The sequence below is a fragment of the Dermacentor albipictus genome, chromosome 2 (assembly GCF_038994185.2).
Source record: "Dermacentor albipictus isolate Rhodes 1998 colony chromosome 2, USDA_Dalb.pri_finalv2, whole genome shotgun sequence".
In the NCBI taxonomy this organism is placed as follows: domain Eukaryota; kingdom Metazoa; phylum Arthropoda; class Arachnida; order Ixodida; family Ixodidae; genus Dermacentor; species Dermacentor albipictus.
In genome coordinates, this window is record NC_091822.1 from 20,824,526 (window position 1) to 20,846,739 (window position 22,214).

Sequence of the window (22,214 nt, forward strand, 5' to 3'; positions counted from 1 at the left end):
GTTAGGATAGCTTTTCCAAACATAAAATTTATGCCGCACTTTAACAGACTGCAACCAATAATAATTTAGGGAAATCTTGCTTTCAAGTTGTTTCTTTTTTCAAGAAATTGTAGCGGTCATCATTCTCGCGCATCTACCTTACTATCTGTATTGAAATGGCCAGGAGTCATGCGCCACGCGAGTATTGGTCGACAGTATGAAATTTTATTTATGAATTTTATTTATGCTTTCTTTTAATTATGGTAATTGCCCATTAAAGTCTACTATGAGGAAGGGGCAAGAATCTAAACACCATAATATGAACAAGCTCAAACAAACCAGATGAATAAGCAAACGCGCGTATAACATGCAAACTAAAACGAAAATTATCAGCGTCTAAACAAATAACAATTATGTTGCCGAGAACCATTGTACACTATATGGCAAACTGAGAAGGAATTATGAGTGTGGAAGGCCGTGAGCTTGGCATAACGCCAAAAAAAAGGAAAGAAATGAGGTTATGGCGATTCCAGGAACATTAGAATGCTGATAAGAAAAAAACACCATTGCCATCGATGCAATGCGTACATTTGACGGGGAGAACACGTCATTGCCTTTGCGCGAGTAGAAAATACGTCTCTATAATGTGGTGTAGATGCGATAATTTCGACACAGGAGGGAGGTCTGCGTCCATACAGTGTACTATCGGGCCACCATATGAAATGATCTCGTATGCTACAGACACGAAGTCCCACTATAACATCGTTTGATGACCGCCCGAATAGAGAACTGCAATCTCAATATGGTAGTTAATGCCATCGTTGAGTACAAGGACAGTGCACTAACTGGCTGGCTGAACTGAACCTGAATTATCACCAGTCCGGGGGGGGCACCAGTGTATGACATTTGAACTTTCCAACCTGCCGTGGTTGCTTAGTGGCTATGGTGCTGGGCTGCTGAGCGAGAGGTCGTGGGATCGAATCCCGGCCACGGCGGCCGGATTTCGATGGGGGCGAAATGCGAACACACCCGTGTACGTAGATTTCGGTGCACTTTAAAGAAACCCAGGTGGTCCGGAATTCCGGAGTCCCCCACTAGGGTGTGCCTCATAATCAGAAAGTGGTTTTGGCACGTAAAACCCTATAATTTAGTTTGTAAGTTTTCGCAGATGCCATCAATACCTAGACAGCGTCTGTAATTTCTAGACATGCATAGACACAAACACACTAAACATTCAGGAGAGATATGTTGAGATGGATCAGTTTATCCTGTAGCAAATCTCGGTGAATTCTTGAGCGGTTGTCCAGGCCACGAGAGATGGTGCGCAGGCATGCGGTGCCAAGTCAAAGGGGAACGTTGAGCTCAGTGAGGGCGACGAGGTGGTTTCAAACCTGAAATTAATGTCTCTTTCATGATGACGATTTTGGCCGCAGAGGTGGCACTCTGTGCATGTCGATAATTCGTCTTCTGCTTTCAGCTTTAGCTCTTCCAAGGTTTTAGCTGGTAAACGTTGTGGACATTGCTGCCGTATTGCCGAACTAACGTCCTTTCATCTTGTGCCGAAGTAGCTGCTCAAGTTGCTATGCGGGTAACCGCTGCAACTTGTAACCGCTGATGCCCGCGTGACTTCCAGAAAGTTCTGCACCACTCGCGTCGTGCGAATAAATCAGATTACACAAGGTTAGGTGACAACAGACAGTGATAGCAAAATGCCGACTGGCACCTTGTCTCATAGTCAAGTGCGCCAATGTGTCGGATGGTCTTGTAGTACCCGAAATAGCGGCGTAAATAGCGGCGTAAAGTGTCCGGGAAAGTCCGAGGTGCCCAGTGGTCGGATGATTGTCATGTAGGGCGTGCAGTACTTCTGCACGCAGCGCTAACGGAACAACAAGAAGGTAGTTGGCGTGCACTGGTGAGAAGTTCTTCACGAGCAGGTGTTTTGTAGCGTCAACGAAGACAATCCGCGCTTAAATGCCCTAGGGACAACGTCGGTGCTCCCTTCTAAATACTCGACGAGGCTTTCTAGCTCCTGGTCTGCTCGTTGCTGTTCAGCGAAATCTTCCGCGCTTATTCTTCCAAGGAAGGCGTCGTCACCTTCGGCCCCTCGCGGCGGTGGGTCAATGTGGACACGTGATAGGCAGTCGGTATCAGAATGTTCTCGTCCGGACTTGTAGGTTACAGTGAAGACCAATTCTTTTAGCCTGAGGCTCAGCCGCGCCATATGTCCTAAAGGATCCTTTAAATTCGCAAGCCAGCACAACGCGTGATGGTCGCTGACGACGTTGCATGGCCTGTCTTATAGGTAAGGGCGAAATTTTGCTGTAGCCTAAGCGATGGCGAGGCATTCGTTTTCGGTCGTAGAATGATTGCCTTCCGCTTTTGACAGTGACAGGGTGGCATAAGATAGTACCCGTTCAAATCCGTCTTTTCTCTGGACTAGAACGGCACCGAGGCCTAGGGGACTGGCGTCAGTGTGGATTTCTGTATCAGCGTACTTGTCGAATTGCGCAAGTATCGGCGGCGACTGTATGCGTCGCTTGAGTTCTGGAAATGCGTTGGCCTGCGGCGTTTCCCACTTGAACTCGACATCACATTTAGTTAGATGTGTCAGCGGCTCAGCGATGCGTGAAACTCGTTGATAAAGCGCCTGCAGTAGGCAGACAAGCCAAGAAATCAATGCACCACCTTCCTGTCTATGGGCTTCGGGACCTTTGCGATGGGAGGTGTATTCCGCGGGTCGGGGTGGACTCCAGCAGATTTGCTGATGATATGGCCTAGGCACAGCAGCTCATCGTAAGCGAAACGGCACATTTCCGCGTTGAAAGTAAGCCCTGATGACTCGATGGCCTCTAGTACTGTCGTAAGCAGGTTAAGGTGATGGTCGAAATTCCCAGCGAAAACGACATCATCCAAGTTAACACGACAGCTCTGCCATTTCAGTCTTGCTAACACCCTGTCCATGACGCGCTGGAACGTTGCAGGCGCCGAGCACAGTCCGAATGACATGACCTTGAACCCGAAGAGGCTGTCTGGCGTGATGAAGGCGGTCTTTACCCGATCTCTCTCGTCGGCCTCTATTTGCCAGTAGCCAGACTTGAGATCCATCGACGACAGGTATTTAGCGTTGCAGAGCCGATCCATTATAAAGGGAAAATCAGACATCCACCCGTTTGTAGCAATTGCTACAAAGGAAACCCATACGGTTTCCTCGAAAGAAAAGCCTCAGAGTTGAAAAAAAATTCGTCCTGGTCCGGGACTCGATCCCGTGGCCACCGCCTTTCCGGGGCAGCCGCTCTACCATCCAGCTAACCAGGCGGCTAGCAGATGGCAGGGCGAAGTTGAATTTGTCGGCAACACACGAAGCAAAGGCAAGTGTTTTGACGTAGTAGTTCTGCGGAAGCCCGCGAGGTGGAGAGAAGTAACTATAAAGGGAAAATCAGACATCCACCCGTTCGTAGAATTGCTACAAAGAAAACCCATACGGTTTCCTCGAAAGAAAAGCCTCAGAGTTGAAGAAAAATTCGTCCTGGTCCGTGACTCGAAGCCGGGACCACCGCCTTTCCGGGGCAGCCGCTCTACCATCTGAGCTAACCAGGCGGCTTATATCATCGCATCATATTCAGTTTCAATAATAGTGCGATAAACTATACTATATTTATTTCTACGTGTTCTACTTGTGCGTAGTATAGCGTTTCACCAGAGAATATGACACTCACTGTTTTTGTAATACAGCATTTCAATACTCTTAGTTTAGGATAGAAAGAACCTAACAGCATCTGATCGCATTTTACTCGAAAACTGACCTGTTTGACTTCTTTCTGAATTATTTGCACTCAATTCGACGAAGCCCTGTCGTACACCTTTTGTAATACGTGAGTGCTTCTACGCTCATATACCCTCAAAAATACACTCATATATTATGCATAAATGATGGATTTGTTTCCATACTATATGTTTACGATATCATTTATGTATAAATTCAAAAGAAAGAATCATACAGTCAGAATATAGTCATAAGTCAGAATCATACAGAGAAAATTTAACGATCGAAGTAAAGTTATTTGTACACACATATTGCTTTCTTTCCTTAGAGTACTAATTCTAAAAGGCCACAACGCGTATACCATATAAATCTATCTGTTGTAGTCGTAACTTTCCCTTCGGAGAGTGGAAAGCCTTGCTGAAATCCACAAAGGTACCGAGCATAACTTGTTTATTTCGAAGTAACACTTTACCCCGTCAATCCACATATTTAGGGAACGCTATTTGTATTGTCGGGGGGTTTCGTCTTCTTTTGGAGGGAGGGGGTCCATTTGACCACAGGTACCATTCAATACCATGAGACCTTATATCTTTCCACTGAACATAAATCCTAGAGCGTCGCCTCGCTTTCCGATATTACCAGTTAGAATCTCATAACTTTATCGCTGTCCACAATCAAAACAATATCGTCTGCATATAGCGAACCTGAGAAACGTTCGCGTGGCATGACATCTCGTTTCTACGACCAAATGTATCCTGACCTACCTGACTCTAGCCACGTATCCATGCCTATTAGGAACATCATTAGAGCACCAATGACAACGAAAAACGCTGGCGCAAGCGCGTTCGAATGTGAACCGTTCCTTCTTAGGTAGCCTTTCCCATTACATCTCCACATAATTATTCTCCTACATCTTCAACAGGGCTTCCTCCAGACTTTCATTCCTAAGTAGGTATCAAAATAGGTATTTTTTGACGTTTTCATGAGCTCCATTTGCATCCTGGAAGGCCAAGTACGGAGGTCCAGTACCTTCTATAGATATTTATTTTGAGTTTGTGATAACAAATGATTTATGTTATCGTGCGTTGTTGGTTGAGTTGGTACATTCTTTGCGGATAGTAACGAACACAAGATTTGAACGGGACGGGAGAGAACACAAAAGAGAACCCGTACCATTTATTATTAATAATAGCATTATTATTATTACATGTACACAAAAATCACTAAATGCATTGAAAGTTTATCGAATATATCAAGCTCCCCTTTTATAAGTAAAACCGACATGTCACCGTTTGCCAGCGCATTATGAGGAATGATCGTGCACGCGACTGTTGGAGTCCACTAGCGTGTCCGAAAAAGCTAACAATATTGTCGCATGCGAGCATCTTGAGGCTTGCTTTATTCATTCGGATGGGTGCATCATTGACGCGTCTGTCCTACTTAGGAAAGTGAAATTTGTAGTAATAAAGAAGCTTCCTTAAACGCATTTGTGACCTTCACTGTGCGTATGCCTGACAATCCGGGGCGCAATTGGTGTTGAAGTGCTACATTTATTCTAAATATCAGTCGCAATTGAGCACATGACATTTGTCCATTCTCGTTGCGGTCAAATTTAGTGCTCGTTCTTAGCCTCTGAATAGTTTATCGTCTATTCACAAATCGATTTCCTGAAGCTTCTTTAACGTTCTACATTTCTTTTTTAGTTACCGCAGGCCATTATCTCGTTCGCATTGGCCGGCACGTCACCCGTTGGGGCGCCGCAAAGCTAGGCCACCGCTTGCCGCGTGCAGTTCCGCTATACGTCCATCGTATGCGAAAACATCATTTTTGTTGCGTGAGCATGCCATACTTTTTCATTGCTGGTGGCTGCTTCTTCAAAAGTCCTGTAATCCTGGAAAATAACGAGGGCGTTCTCGAAGCAGAATCTGGGAACACGGACACTGGCATCTGAGAACTCAACGCTGGATCGGCCGTGGTGGTCCTGGAAAGAGACATTAGAGCCGCATTAGTCATTGGGAATTGCGCATGACTCAGGAATAGTGTGACCGTCGGCATGGCAGATTGTTTACGAACGCAGTAATAAAAACCTGCACTGTGTACCTATGGGCTTGATTGGGTGACACTAATCGGTATCCACATAAAGCTTAGTTGTTCCGCTATCAATTAAAACTTAATGTCTTCTGTGCTTGTCTTCCCTTTGTGGTGTGTGGGTGTAGTGCCTTCAGACATGAATCACTACCAACTTATGCACTTTACTACTCTAGGCGAACGTTATGCAACAGTAGCTATTCTTCCATATCCAACGCGCCAAGCATAGGTGGGAGTGTTTAGCGAAGAAATCAATTTTCTATGCAATTTTTTCTCGCTGTTTTTACTCGTTTCTCTACGAGGTCAGGAAGTTAGCAGAAAAGGCTTGAAAAGAGTGCCTGATTAATACACCATTTCCGTTTGCTTTCGAAGAGGCATGATAAGACCGTGACATATTGATTCATTCATGACACATTCATCGAAAGCGAATATTCTAAGGTAGACAAGTCTTTCACGATGAATTGAAATAACTCAGTGGTGATCAGTTCTGCCTTCATAGGTGGTAATAATGAAAAAAACGAGACAGGGCAACAGAAACATTATTACTCTGGGCTCGTATAATTTTTTTTATTTCTCAGGCGTCGTATCAGGATAATATTTTTGATTAAACACATTTTCTTGCATACCGGTACACCACATAGCTATATATTGCATTATAATTCTGGTAGTCTAGCAAAAATTAATACACAGGCACAAAAGCACAAAGCTTACAAAGACAGCCGCCAACATTATTTTCGAAGGCCCCCCCCCCACCAAATATTTGCACAATTTATTGCGCATGAGGTTCATCGCATCCCGAGGGAAGACACCGCTACACGCGTACCAAAAAGCGGTTTGGATTAATTTGCATTCACACAAATGCAAGCTTATCAAAGCTTCGCTAATACAAAAAGAGACATTCTGTTTCATAAGAAACGCCTCCAACCGTTCAACTTTGACTGCTGCCTAGAATCTCCATGACGTGGCTCGCAGCCTGCGGGAACGTGTGCGACCAAATGTGCGTGCGTATCCACTTTCTTTTTCGCTTTTGGAGCCTGCTCCCTAATATTTTCATTAACACACCTATCCGACTGGCCGATGTAGTAGAATTTTTGCACTTGACATTCTGATTAGTAACACCTTCACGACGGCAATTGGTTCACATTGACACGTGCACTTGCATATATTTTTTTCCGGTGACCACTTCACGGTCTAAAAGGTGTTATCGCTCAACGGAAGACGCGCCCGCATTTATCGGAAGTTTCTCGAATGTTATCGATGGTTCTTGCTGCTCTCTGTTGTCACCGAAGCTTGTGTAATCTTATTGCACGTGCGGCACGAATTGTGTAGAACTTTCGGTAAGACGCGGGCACCAGCGATTACTCTGGGACCTTCGATGGCTCGTGTATAAAAGCCGATGTGCTTGAGCGTCAGATCAGATTTCAACGATCGCTAACTGTTTTCGCCGCTATCATTGTGCCTTAAGTGTAGCCTGTTTTTCTGGGCGCAGGTTCACCAAATAAAAGTTAGTTTTGTCATGCATAGTATTGCTACTGTGTCTGTTGCCGTCACTACTACGTGACTCTATTGTTACGAGGCATCGCGTATAGGCATGCCGTTAAAGGACCGCTTCGTTCTGCCGAGAGAAAGAAGACGGGAAGTGCCCCGTGAGATGCTGTCAGCCATTCTGCGGTAGCAGCAGCCTGTAAATAGTGTAATATACGGTTTCGTCCCTCCCTCGTGTACTCGTGAATCCCCGTGACAATTTGGTGTTCATCAAGATGACAAACGAGACCACCCGCCGTGGTTGCTGAGTGGCTATGGTGTTGGGCTGCTGAGCACGAGGTCGCGGGATCGAATCCCGGCCACGGCGGCCGCATTTCGATGGGGGCGAAATTAGAAAACACCCGCGAACTTAGATTTAGGTGCCGAGGTGGTCGAAATTTCCGTAGTCCTCCACTACGGCGTGCCTCATAATTAGAAAGAAATTTGGGCAAGTAAAACCCCATAGCATATTTATTACGATTCCTAGGATTGAACACTGCAGTCCCCATGGTAAGTGATTCCGAGTGAACGTGGCACAATCTGTCTATAAAGAACCTATTTTTAGGCACTCGTCTAGCCTGACAACTGACTCAGCAGGCACGGTGCGCCTATCAATCTCACTAGGAAAAGAACTTCATCGTGATTGTTCCTTCTGCTTTTTTTCGATGCCACTGTCAGTGACAGCTTATCAAACCGCAAACGCTGGGTGAACCGTGGTGTGCTTGACAAGCACTGAGCACGTATAAAAATGTTTGTCTACTTGCCATTAGTAGGCGCATGTGCCTAGCATGCTGCGCTTGCACTCGGTTGAAATGTTTTTAGTATGAGGTGCATTAGCGCAAGCTCATGGACCAGTTGGTGAATGATGAACTTGAAAATGGATACCAGCGAAATACAAAGAGACGCGCACACAAGGAAAATGCGTTAGACACGGACGGACGCTGGTCATTCAACAGTACTTTATTGAAAAACCCATTGCCGCACATAGCCTCCAACGCATGCGATTCTTCAACTCCTCCCAAGTCATGTGCATTGATAACACTTCGAAAATTGCATTGCCGCATGAAAACAGCTGACGCATGCGCAAAGTGTACTCGTCCCAAGACCCGTGTATAAATGTCAAGTTTTGAATCATATTTTACCCACCCGATAGGTGAGCACGTTTCTTGTTGGTTAAACACAAAGCCGTATCACTGACATAATTTTCTTTCTCATTTCCAACGTGAAAAGCTTCTAAGATTCAGCGTTGTATCAAGTCTTACCCCTCGCTAAAACGGTCACATGACGAAACAGTGGCGCACTTTTTAACGCGATAGCGTTAAGGAGCTCGTGTCGCAGAAAAGCCGGTGTCGTCGGCGTCGGTGTCGGCGTCGGTGTCGGCGTCAGCGTTTTGCGGCGTTGACCGTGAGCGATAAATCACGGCAGGCACTCCATAAATAAAAAGCAACTTCCAAGATGGGCTGGGTGGGAATCGAACCAGGGTCTCCGGAGTGTGAGGCGGAGACGCTACCATTCAGCCACGATTTCGATGCTTCCAAAAGGTACAAACGCGCCTCTAGTGAATGCGGTGTTGCCTTCGAAACGAGCCGTGGAAAGTTATACTGTGGTGTATATCGGTAATTGTGAACATGTAACTTACAGAAGTCGCAATTACACGAGTAGCGAAGTGCGTTTCGCTGCATTTCTTCTGCGCTTTCCGCACACGGAGAGCCATCTTGCGGCAAACACAGAAGACCCCCTCCTCTCCATGTACGGCGCTGCCCCGACAGATGGCGCGCCACGCGCGCATTGGAGCTGTCGCGGCTCGGACTCTCTCCCCTGACAACGCTTCGCCTTCTCCCTCTGTAGAATCAAGCGTCCTTCCTTTCTTTAGATCACTATCTCTCTATCTCTCTGCCCGTGCTGATCACGGCGTTTGGCTGGCGTGCATCATTTCCCCCTCCGGGATACCGAGTTCTTTGGTTCGCTCCGCTTGCTCAGGCGCACGTTTCGTTGCTGCGCCGAACGCCGCGTTGCTCGACCATATGGTTTGACGCTCACCGCGTCTGATGCGGGGCGCCTCGTAAGTGATGGCTGCCCTGTAGCCCATTGTCTTACACCCATTGGCGGGTCGACGGGAACGCTATCGCGTTCCACTCTTGAAGGCGAAGCTTAAGCGTCCTCCAATTTTTTTTGCACTACTTGCAGCCGCTGTAATGAAGTGCCAGATTGCTTCCCTGGTCCCTGCTTAAGGACGTGTTACGTTCTTGCAGGCGCTTATTAACACAACTACCTGTCTGGCCTATATATAGTTTATCACAAGCCAACGGAATGCGGTAAACAAGCCCAGTCTTGCACTCGATGAAGGGTTTGACGTGTTTGTGGCACTTCAATATCGCGGCTGCAAGAAGTGCAAAAAATGTGCGCCACTGTTTGTTCATGTGATCATTTTAGCGAGGGCTAAGGCTAGATACGAAAGGTAAATCTTAGAAGCTTTCGCAATATAAATGAGAAAGAAAATTGTATCAGTGATACGTCTTCGTATTTAACCAACAAGGAACGTGCTTATCTATCGGGTCCGTAAAAGATGATTAAAAACTGACATTGATGCACGGGTCTTGGAACAACTGCACTTTGCGCATGCGTCAGCTGTTTTCGCGCAGCAATGTACTTATCGAAGTGTTATCAATGCACATGAAATGGGAGGAGTCGCATGCGTCGGAGGCTATGTGAGGCAATGGGTATTCCAATAAAGTACAGTTTAAAAACCAGCGTCCGTCCATGTCTAAAGCCTTTTTTTTTGTGTGCGCGTCCTTTGTGTCTCACTGGTGCCACCTTTTTGAAGTTTTTAGTATGAGCCTACTTACGATGCTTTTGGAAAGAGTGAAAATTTATCTAATGGATTTATTATGCTCTGTCTCTTAAAAATTAGGACATTTTTTTTAAAAGGGAGTGACATATGAGATGAGCAAATACTCTCACAGAAGACATTGCTAACACTCTTTTTTCCCTTCGAGACTTATATACAAGGCACAAAACTGCATGACATCATATCATTCCTTTTAGTCGTGTTATTGAAAATGGACACCTGCTGTCTGCAGCGTTTTTAAACTATGCTTCAATACCTGCAATAGAAACACGGGCGAAAAGTTTACGCATGTCTTTTCAGCCGTGCCAACTCACGTGCTTTCCTCCTGCTGAGGTGCTGGAGAAGGTCCCCCGGTCTTGAAAAAAGGAAACTTAAATACGCCTCTTCTGGGTTTCGGTACCACTGGTTCGTCAACTACGGGCTTATCCTGAGATGTTCTGCGCGTTTCCGGGGCAGACGGAAGTGGCATGTCCAAATCGAACCGCGGTGGTAGCTCCGGCGCTGCCTGTAGAGGTTCTCCCACATCCAACGGAGGGGGCGAAGGTAGGTCCAACGGCGGGGGCACCCAGACTCGTGCGCCGTTTGCCTTGAAACGCATAAAAGGCGCACTTATTAAATGCATTCATAGCTATGTAGTGTGTACTTGACATTTTGTTACGATTTCATAGTACGTTTTGGTCAGGTCACACTCAATCGGTTCGAACTTCGCCTATACGGTGTTCATCCGCCCCTTCGCGTTAAGTATACTAAGCAAAATTGAAAAATGAACTCGAGCTAATGCCATCCCACGAGTGCCACTTCAAACGGCCATAAAAACCTCGAACACAGTAATAATATTCTCATTACATATTATTTAGATGACACTGCAATGGGGTTGACTACGAACATACGGTATACGAACATTTCAGAAAGAGGCGAGATAATGGGAATACGATAGCTGGTGTGGCATAGACAAGAAAATGGGTAAAGGTAACCAACGATAAGGGTGGATGAGGCCAATGCTGTCACACGCCATTTCTGAAACCCAGCTAACCGCGTATAAAATTTTAGTGCAACTTATAGCGAAGAATATCTGTGGGGCCTGAAATGCGCACTCCAAGACGCGTGCATCAAAATTAGAAATGATACACCGGCGTTCCGGTCGGTTTGTGTAATTATTGGCATTGCGATCAAAACCTTACGGCATTTTCGCTTTATACGCCAGCAAAATATTTCCTTGCTGGTGTCACAAAGAAACCGAGAACAATGTCACCTCTCGCACGAAGCACTTAACAATCTAATGCGATATGAGAAGTCCAAATATAAAAGCGAATCGAGGTCCAGAATTAAAACAAATAAAGATGTCTACAGAAACACACAATTTCATATGGCTCCTCTAGCGCATTTCTTCTGCCGTGCTTTCTGTTCGCTGTGCAGTATGTCGATATAGGTTTCCGTTTCTTTTTCTCAGGACAGCAAGTAGTCCCAGAGGAGAACCAGGAACTGTTCCCATCCTTGGTTTTTGATAATATTGTCACGTACGAGTCCGTGCCGCTGTGGACAAAAGGACATTGGGAGGTGACGAGGAGGTTGAAGTGTCTGGACGATCGGTAGATGGTGTTACCCTCACTACTGAGCAACAATCTTGTAACTGTATATATTGTACATACATATATTTTCACTTTGGTGGACGTGCGGGGTACTCTCGCCACAGGCCGGCCCTGGATCTTCGCAACGGGTGTCCCATTGGTTCCGCTGTGATAGCTACTGACGCTGCCTCCGCCACGCAGTCACCAGCGAAAGTAATGCTAACCCAGCTACGTCACCAGGAAATCTTCATCAGCACTGGTAAGGTTGACGTCGAAGACTGGCTGACGCCGTATGAACGCACCCGTAAGGACAACAAGTGAGATGTCACACTTTTGTCGGCCAACGTGATCTTTTACATGGGAGGAACCGCGAAGGTATGGTTCGAGACGCATGAACCCGACATTAGAAGCTGGGACTTCTGCAAGGAAAAGCTATGCGATCTTTTCGGAGGACCTGTGGGACGTCAAATAGAAGCCAAGCAAGAGTTAGCGTCTCGTGCCCAGATAGCAATCGAATCGTACGTCGCGTATATTCAAGACGTTCTGGCTCTCTGCCGTAAAACGGACACGGACATGCTGGAGGCAGATCAGATTGGTCATATCTTGAAGGGCATCGCTGACGATGCGTTCAACCTCCTGCTTTGCAGGAACTGCTCAAGGGTTGAGTCGACCATAAAGGAGTGCCGGAATTTTGTGTGCGCCTTGAGCAAACGCATCGTACAACGCTTCGACCGACTTCCGAATACGGCTGCCACTTCCTACTGCAACGACACTCCGGCGTCGCATCCGCCTACAACACCAAGCTTGACACAGGCCATCGGTCGCGAACTTGAGGCAGCGGCTCCAAATTCTCGTTGCCCCCATACGCATGACAAAATGACCATCTCGCTTACTGAATCTGTTGGCCGCCGAAAAATTCCAAACATCGACATCCAGTCTGCCGTCCGCCCATGTCCAACTCCTACCACTCCTGTGATTGCCTCTGCTGCTCCTCGACAGTCATTCCTGAATCGATATCGGAACCCCTCTGAGTGGCGAGCACCGGAGGACAGGCCAATTTGCTTTGCTTGCTCCCGGGTCGGTCACATCTCCCGCCACTGCCGTAGTAGCCGCTGGTACTCCTCGACTCGAGCCCTTGTCTTCCACATAAGAACAGACTTGTGGCTGGAATAAAGATTCTTGATTGATTGATTGATTGATTGATTGATTGATTGATTGATTGATTGATTGATTGATTGATTGATTGATTGATTGATTGATTGATTGATTGATTGATTGATTGATTGATTGATTGATATGCTCATCGCCGCTTCCACCGAGACCCACGGCCTTTGTTGCACCTCTCTTAACCATATGCCGGCCTTCCCTCCCGGGGATACACCAGTAGCCGCTCACCCTCGCCGCAACGCCATCAGTTCCGTTCACCTACACGACGTCCCTCGCCCACGTCCTATGCGCGCCGCTTCTCGGGAATACTTCTCGGGAATTCTTTGGAATACCGGACTGCCAGACTGAGACATGGGCTCAGTCAGAAGGCCTTGTTCAAGACGTTTTGTCTCGTCACCTTAAACTACAAATTTCTGACTCGGAAAAATCCCGAGCACACGGATTAGGATCCTACACAGATAAAAAGACTCGGCCAATTATCATCAAGTTTTCGTCGTCTAAAGTAAGGGATGCAGTCTGGGCGCAGAAATATAAGCTCAAGGGGACTGGTGTATCAGCTAGCGAAGATGATTGCAGAGCTACAAGGAGGAAACTAACAGAATTTGCAAAGGTAGCCGGGAAGACGTACTCTCTTCGCATGAATAAACTGATCATGGACAAAAAAACGTACGTGTACTGCTCAGTAAGTGACATTGTACGCGAAATTGCTTCAGCACGATCAGTGGATACGCAAGATAGCGCTGGTACTGTAACTGCACGTGGTGGCACTTCCAGTGAATCACAGCTATGCCCGCCCAGATCCTGCGCAAAAGACGCCTCCATTTTTCTTTCCAATATACGGAGTATTCTGAATAAACGCGTGGAATTGTCTTCCGCTATTGATTCCTGCTCTGATGATATTGTTGGTCTAACGGAGACTTGGCTTTCTGCAAAAGTTAAAGATGAAGAAATTTTGGACTGTGAAAAGTACTACAAATTTTACCGATGTGATCGTGATTACCGGTCTGGTGGTGGTGTTCTGCTGGCGGTTACCGATAGTCTTGCTTCCCATGTTATTCCAATTGTATCCTCGCTTGAGCTTGTGTGTGCGCGCGTGCTCATTGATTCTCGCGAAATAATTTTTGTGTCTGTTATCGGCCACCAACTGCATCATTATCGTTCTGTAATGAACTGCACGATGTTGTCAATCAGCTGTTCGTCGGATACACAAAATCGCCCCTCTTCATACTTGGCGACTTCAATTTTCCTGACATCAGATGGGAACGAGACTTGGTTTCCATAAAACACACCTCAGCTGAAAGTAAAGAATTTTTAACTTTTTGTCACGGCTTCAACTTAACTCAGCTCGTTCACTTTCCCACTCGCATAACTTCCACTTCCGCTAATATTCTAGACTTAATACTTACCACTACACCCGACCTAGCTACCGGCTTAACTCATTCACCGGGAATTAGCGATCACTCGATAATTCACTTCACTCTACGGGCAAAGATTTCTAAGAAAAAAAAACTAGAGTCATCCAAGACTACGGCAAAGCAGACGTAACTGGAATGAATGGGGAATTTCAGGTCTTTGCTGATCGGTTTTTCGCCGGTTTTGAGCAGCGGTCGGTTGAGGACAACTGGTTGCTTTATAAAAACAAACTCTTGTCTCTTATTGATCGTTTTGTACCTAAAAGGAAAGTTTCATCATGTACTCGCTCACCATGGTTCAATAACATGTTAAAGCGCATGCACAACAAAAAGAAGCGGATATTTCGACGCGCAAAATTCACAGCCAGAATAGACCACTGGTCTTGCTATTAAAAATTTAACAGAGAATTCTGTACTGCGCTCTCAAAAACCAAGAAGGAATTCTTTGATAAAACTCTTCCTTTGCTACTTCGTTCTAATCCCCGTAAATTTTGGAGCATTATTAACGGCACTAAAAGGACACACATTCAGTTAATCCAATCTGATGTCCCAGTAATTCAAAGCGAGTGCTGCAATGTTCTGAACAATGTGTTTGCTACTCATTTTCATAAGAGCACTGCCACAGTATTACCGCATATACTAAAACCCAACTTCTTCCCAATGGATTATATCGCTATTGATGCAGTTGGTGTCGAAAGGCTGATTGTCAACTTAAAACAGTCTTCGTCGGCCGGTCCAGATTGTATTTCATCAAGAATGCTGAAGTGTACACAAGTTTATTCTGCACTGATATTGTCAAAGCTTTTTCAACAGTCATTACAGATGTCTACACTACCCTCTGATTGGAAGATAGGGAAGGTGGTCCCAGTGCATAAATCTGGTGATGTACATTCCCCCAATAATTACCGCCCCATATCATTAACATCCATTCCAGTAAAAAATCCTAGAGCATATAATATACTCGCACCTCATTGAATTCCTTGAGTCCAATTCCTTCTTCAGCATTTATCAGCATGGATTCCGTAAAGCAGTTTCGTGCGAAACGCAATTGTTATGTTTTACTAACGACTCGTTTATTAACACGGATCATGACTTTGATACTGATTGCATATATTTAGATTTTGCTAAAGCATTTGACTCCGTTTCAAACGATCTACTTATCTTCAAGCTTAATCAACTTAACATAGACCCCAATGTACTTGCATGGATTAAGGAATTTCTCTCTAACCGTAGTCAGTATGTGACGGCTAACGACTTCTCTTCACGTAATTCTGCCGTAACATCTGGTGTCCCGCAAGGGTCCGTTTTGGCCTTTCTTCCTCAAATTTCCGACTGTTAGCAGATGACTGCATGGTTTACCAGAAAATTACTAACCATGACGATTATCTCAATCTGCAACGTGATCTAGATAGGGTATTTGAATGGTGCAGTCAATGGCTCATGACACTTAATACAACTAAATGTAAAAGTATGCAGGTTTCTCGCCATAGCACTAGTCATTGTCCGCGTATTTACCGCCTCAATAATATTCTATTACCATCTGTTCACAGCTATAAATACCTTGGTGTTCGCATTTCTTCTAATCTATCGTGGAATGCGCATGTAGAATATGTAGCTAGCAACGCCAATCGCATGCTTGGTTATCTGCGTCGAAACTTTTTTGATGCCCCACCGTCCCTGAAGTTAACACTTTACAAAACCTTGGTACGTTCTAAATTGGAGTACGCATGCGCCATATGGGATCTTACTCAAACTACACTCATTCAAACTCTTGAAGCCATTCAGAATCGCGGCGCACGTTTCATCTTGTCGAATTATTCACGTCATTCCAGTGTCACGTCTATGAACAAAACCCTAAACTTGCCTGATCCTTCGTTGCGTCGAAAGTCATCTCGCCTCAGCCTTTTTCATAAAATATATTATTATAACAACGAGATGAAGGATGTTTTGTTTCATCCACCTCATTACATTTCTTCAAGGACCGATCATCGCTTCAAGTAGGGGCTGCCTTCTTGTCGCACAAAATTGTGTAATGACTCTTTTGTTCCTAGAACAAGTGTCGCATGGAACCACCTTCCCTCCACAATCCCCAGCATTGCTGATGACCACCAGTTCAAGATCGCTTTACAAGACGCCTTGTAATACTTCTGTTTGTTTGTTTGCTGCACGCCTTGACATTTCTTTCCCACTCCTTTCTGTAGTGCCTTTGGGCCCCGAAAGTATTTTAAATAAATAAATAAATAAGCAATGCAGCCACCGAAGGAGAGGCTACTTGACGACACGGACTGAAAAACCTCTGCTGAGCCCTGCTGCTCGACCAAACCTTGTTGAAATTTTTGTTGATGATGTACCCGTTCAAGCGCTCATCGATACTGGCGCTGTGGTGTCAGTTATGGATCAGACCTTCGTAGCCGTCTCCGTAAATTCCTGACACCGGCCGAGACGCCCGTCGTCCTAGTAGCTAATGGCAGCACAGCAGCCATGATGGGAATGTTAGCTATCTGTATTCCATTGCCAGCCATCTAGTGTTAGTCCTGTTCACTGTACTCGCCGAGTGTCCCCACGAAGTGATTCTTGGAGTCGACTTTCTGACTGCCCATTCAGCATTTACTGACCGTGGAACTGGCACCCTTCGCTTTGAACTGCCCCGTTACTTTTATGATCCAACCGAGAACCTCAAGTCCAGACTTCGTTCTACTAAATTTCTTCGACTGCAACCTGATGCTGCAACTTACGTCCTCATGCCGCCTTTTCCCCCACTTTGAAATGTTCCTTACGTCGTGTCCCCACTTTGCGACGTCCTTCAGGCCCGTCAAATAGCACTTCCAAGCTCAATTGTAACTCTTGTCAACGATACAGCATTCCTGCATATCATATTGACTGCAAATAAAGACGGGGACAGCGAAAGAGAACACGAAAACAACCACCCCTGTCGTTTTTATGTTCCCTTCCACTGTCCCCGTCCTTATTTGCGGTCAATATGATATGCAGTAAACACCAACTAGGCCAAACTGAAGTTCTTCTGAAGCGCGGTTTCCTCTTCTGAATCTTGGTTCGTGTCTGCAAGTGCTTCCTCAAGGTGTATCTCTCGCTGTGCTGTACCCTTCGGAAGACTGTGGAGTAGCTGCTCTTACGGCCGAACCACGATTCGATACTGCTGCAGCTTCTGCCCTCCTACTTCACGCAAAGACAAGTTTACGCCAACGACAGCTACTTATTTACGACCTGCTTACGCCAACACCCTTCACCGCCTTCTGATATCCTATGAAGACATCTTTGATTTTGGCAGACGCCCGCTACGTCGAACCCGTGTCGTCACCCATCCAATTCACACTGGTGAAGCTCCTCCTACACACCGGCGGCCCTACCATGTGTCTGCGGCTGAATGCCAAGTGACCCAAACGGAGGTGGACAAAATGATGTCCAACGATATTATCGAGCCTTACCGCAGTCCGTGGGCGTGACCTGCCGTTTTGGTTAAAAAGAAGGGCAGTACCTGGAGATTTTGTATTGATTGCCGTCACCTCAATTAGATTTACAAGAAGGACGTGTATTAAAAAAAATTACCGACGATTACGTTACTTCCTAATGCGAAATTTGAGCGCAGCAAATAAGCTGTTTCACCTTTTCGATAGATTGAGGCAAAGAAATCGAGCAACACATGTATGCGCTATCACAGAATTTTTTTTATTTTGACACGTATTCCTTTAACAAAGACTCCACTAACAGTTCTTGACAGTCATGAAGGAAGCTTTGTGGTCGGAGAAATAGACTGATATATGTTCGACTTGGTACACCAATGCTTGATTCTCAAAGACGTTCTCGGCGGCGGCGATGAGCTTCTGCTTCAGCCTCGCTTACTGCTGGTTGCTCTCGACGGCGGCGATGAGCCTCCGCTTCGGCGGCGCGAACTGCAGGGTCTTCTCGGCGGCGGCGCTTAGCCTCCGCTTCGGCGACGCGTACTCCTGGATCATCTCGACGGCGGCGACGGTAAGCTTCTGCTTCGGCGGCACGCACCTCTGGATTCTGACGGCGACGGCGCTGGGCCTCTGCTCTGGCAGCTCGTTTAGCAGCAGCAGCAGCAGCAGCAGCAGCAGCAGCAGCAGACGGAGGACTTCCATCGGTCGTCTCGCTCATGGCTCAGAAAGAACTGGCAGATAATTTCGCAGTGGCGAACGGCAGCGGCAATTTCGGCTCGGGCGGTGCACATATACAGATCCGCCGCCACCGATCTGGCTCTCTGATTGCCACCGCACAGGGCGAACGGCAGCGGCAATTTCGGCTCGGGCGGTGCACATATACAGATCCGCCGCCACCGATCTGGCTCTCTGATTGCCACCGCACAGGGGTTGCATTGGAGGAGGAGCGAAGAAAGGAATTAAGTTCGAGCCGGCACTTTGACAACCGGAGACTCGCAGGAAGAGGGGGGAGGGGGGCGGCGTGTACACCCAGCGGCAAACGATGGGGGCAGAAGTGCGCGCAGCAAGCGGACAACACGATAAAGGGAGGAGGGAAGAGATAGCAGCGACTGACTGATGCCGCTGTCGCCGATAGTGAGTCAACCCCAGCTGCGGAGTTGGTTTCAGGGACAACGCCGCCGATGCCGACACAAACAATATGATACCCTCGCTTCCGCAGCGCTAAGAACCAGGTCTAGCCGTGGGAAGGTGGTCACGTATTCGTCGACGTGCCGGGGCCTACGTGAAATAACCAGCGCGTCGGCAACTGAAGAGCACCCTATCCGCCACACAAGAACAGGGGGGGGGACCCTTTCCTCCTCTTTCTGCATGGCGGCGACGGTGTTCTATACAGGCACGTTATCTTGACTCTCTAGCGGCGTCAGCGGCATCCAGCGGTATCAGTCGGTCGCTGCTAGCGCTGGGGGGATGAAAGGGGGGCGGAGCTGGTTACGAGGCCGACGACAACGCCGACGACGACGCGAAACCCATGAACGGACGCCAAAGAGCTGCGCTCTAAAATAAAATTATGGGGTTTTAGGTGCCAAAACCACATTTTTGATTATGAGGCACGCCGTAGTGGAGGTCTCCGGAAATTTCGACCACCTGGGGTTCATTAACGTGCACCTAAATGTAAGTACACGGGTGTTTTCGCATTTCACCCCCATCGGAATGCGGTCGCCGTGGCCGGGATTCAATCCCGCGACCTCGTGCTCAGAAGCCCAAAACCATAGCCACTGAGCAACCACGGCAGGTCGACATGTATCCGCTTCCGCGTATTGATGACGCGCTGGACTGCTTAAAGGGTGCCAGGTATTTTTCTTCGATTGATTTGCGCTCTGGCTACTGGCAAATAGCAGTGGATGAAGAAGATCGCGAAAAGACCGCCTTCGTCACCCCAGATGGTCTCTACCAATTTGAAGTGATACCTTTCGGACTGTGCAATACCCCTGCTACCTTCCAGCGCATAACTGACTCTCTTCTGCACGGATTCAAATGGACTACATGCCTCTGCTACCTTGATGACGTCATTGTTTTTTCACCGACGTTTGAGAGTCACCTCCACCGACTCTCAGCTATCCTTGTTGTTTTTCGACGAGCTGGCCTACAACTCAATTCTGCTAAATGCCATTTCGTCCACCAACAAATACTACTTGGTCACTTGGTTGACGCTGCTGGCGTGCAGCCTGATCGTTATTATTTCGTGCCGTTGAGGAGTTTCTACTTCCGCGTTCTTCTACCAATGTCCCAAGTTTCCTAGGGCTGTGTTTCTAGTTTCGGCGATTTATCCAGGACTTTGCCGAAATCACTCGTCCTCTCAGAGACCTCCTCAAAAAGGACACCACTTTCCGTTGGGGACCAGACCAGGCTGCAGCATATTCAAGGCTTATCAGTCGCCTTATCAGTCCACCCGTGTTGGGTCATTTTGATCCGCATGCCTACACAGAAGTTCGCACTGATGCCAGCGGCCATGGCATTGGCGGTATCTTGCCCTAACGACAACGGGACACTAATCGCGTGACCGCGTATACTAGCCGTCTTCTTTCAGCACCAGAGCACAACTGCTTCATAAAACAACGTGAATGCTTGGAGCTTGTTTGGTCATTGCTAAGTTCCGCTCTTACCTCTTCGGTCGGCATTTCATCGTCGTGACAGATCATCATGTCTTATGTTGGCTATCTTCACTCAGAGACCCGACAGGCCGTCTGATTGCGGGGCTTCACGCCTGCAATCAGACTGCTTTACGCCTGCCTGCCTTTTCCGTGTCCTACAAACCTGGGCGGCTACATAAGGACGCCGACTGCCTCTCCCGCTATCCCGTCAACCCACCCGATGGCACCGAAACCGGTACAAATACCTGCGTTTTGTCAATCTCCGACTTCTCACGCATCGCCGACAAGCAGCGTCATGATCCATATTCGCCATCCGTCATGGAACGCCTTCCCTCGGAGCAACAGGACGTTTCCCTCCGTATGTTTCATCTCGAGGACGAACCTTATACCGACGCAATATGAATCCACATGGTGTTGAACTGCTTATCGTCATTACCCAGCATTTGCGCTCTACAATTCTCTCACAGTTACACGATGTGCTCACCGCTGCTCCTTTGGGTGTCTCCCGTACGTACGACCGAGTGTGCAGGTGATTTTTATGGCCTGGGCTATATCGCTCTGCTCAAAGCTACGTCGCTGCTTGAGAATGTCAACTCCGCAAGAAGCCTCCGTTGTCGCACGTTTGGTGCCTTCAGCCTATAGATATCCCCAGTAAACCATTTTTCCGCGGCGGCCTGGTCCTCCTTGGCCAATTTTCTACTCAATCCTCGGGCAACAAGGTGGTGGTCGTTGCGACGGACTATACCACGCGTTATGCCATAACACGGGTCCTCCCTACGAGCTAAGCAACTGATGTGGCTGATTTTCCTCTCCATGATGTCATCCTACATCATGGTGTTCCACGTCAGCTACTCACTGATAGAGGCCACTGTTTTCCTTCTAAAGTTGTCGACGACCTTCTCTGCTATTGCTCAACCTCCCAAAAGTTCACGACGGCTTATTACACACAGACCAGAGGACTTACCGAGAGTCTCAACCGTACAATCACGGACATGCTCTCCATGTACGTTTCTGATGCTCATTGGGACTGGGACTGCACCTTACCCTTCGTGACATTTGTATACAATTCGTCGCCACACAATTTTACCGGTTATTCGCCATTCTATCTACTATATGGTCGTGACCCCCTCCTGCCTCTTGACTCGCTGCGCCCTTCCGGTGCGACCACTACCACGTTCTGTGCTCACGACGCCATAGTTCACGCGGCCACAGCTCGTCGCATTGCCCGTGACCGTCTTCTGGCGTCTCAGACCATCAAAAAGGACCATTACGACAGTCGCCGTCAGGACGCTCATTTTGGCCCTGGGTCACTTGTCCCGCTTTGGTTACTCTTCCGTGGCATCGGCCTTTGCGAAAAACTACTGCCGCGATACGTCGGGCCATACCGAGTTCTTAGCCAAGTCACCAGCATGGCATATGAGATATCAACTGTCATACGACGTACATATGTGCCTCTGTGGACAAATTACGTTGGGAGGTGAAGAGGGGGTTGAAGTATCTCGAAGATTGGTTGATGGGGTTACCCTCACTGAGCTACAACCTTGTAACTGTACATATCCTAAATACATATATTTTCTCCCGGTAACAATATAGTTAACTAACTATTCCGTAATTATCTATGGCGCACGCTGTATGGAGACCATAGTTTACCTGGTGCTTTTTCATATAGAGAGTGTGAATACGCCATTGAATGATGATTGGGTTCTTGGGTATCATTTACATGTTCGTTGCCTATTCATTTGTTTCCGTGTCTCTTTTCAGTTGTGTATGTTTATACTTTGTATGTTTATTTCTC

The 22,214-nt window shown here is 47.1% G+C and overlaps 1 protein-coding gene across 11 annotated transcripts in view; it reads right to left on the reverse strand.

Annotated features, from left to right (window-relative positions):
• The window catches only part of LOC135897954 (neprilysin-1-like), a 752,274-nt gene that overhangs the window by 596,558 nt on the left and 133,502 nt on the right, over positions 1-22,214 (reverse strand). For all 11 annotated transcript variants that reach the window (XR_010563211.1, XR_010563210.1, XR_010563209.1 and 8 more), the window contains exons 5-6: positions 10,517-10,788; positions 5,592-5,723 (exon numbers count right to left, since the gene is read on the reverse strand). Coding sequence is in view for 8 of the 11 variants with exons in the window: in XM_065426667.1 (XP_065282739.1) it covers positions 5,592-5,723; positions 10,517-10,788 (404 nt within the window). In the remaining 3 variants the exon portion in view is untranslated. The remainder of the gene's footprint in view (positions 1-5,591; positions 5,724-10,516; positions 10,789-22,214) is intronic.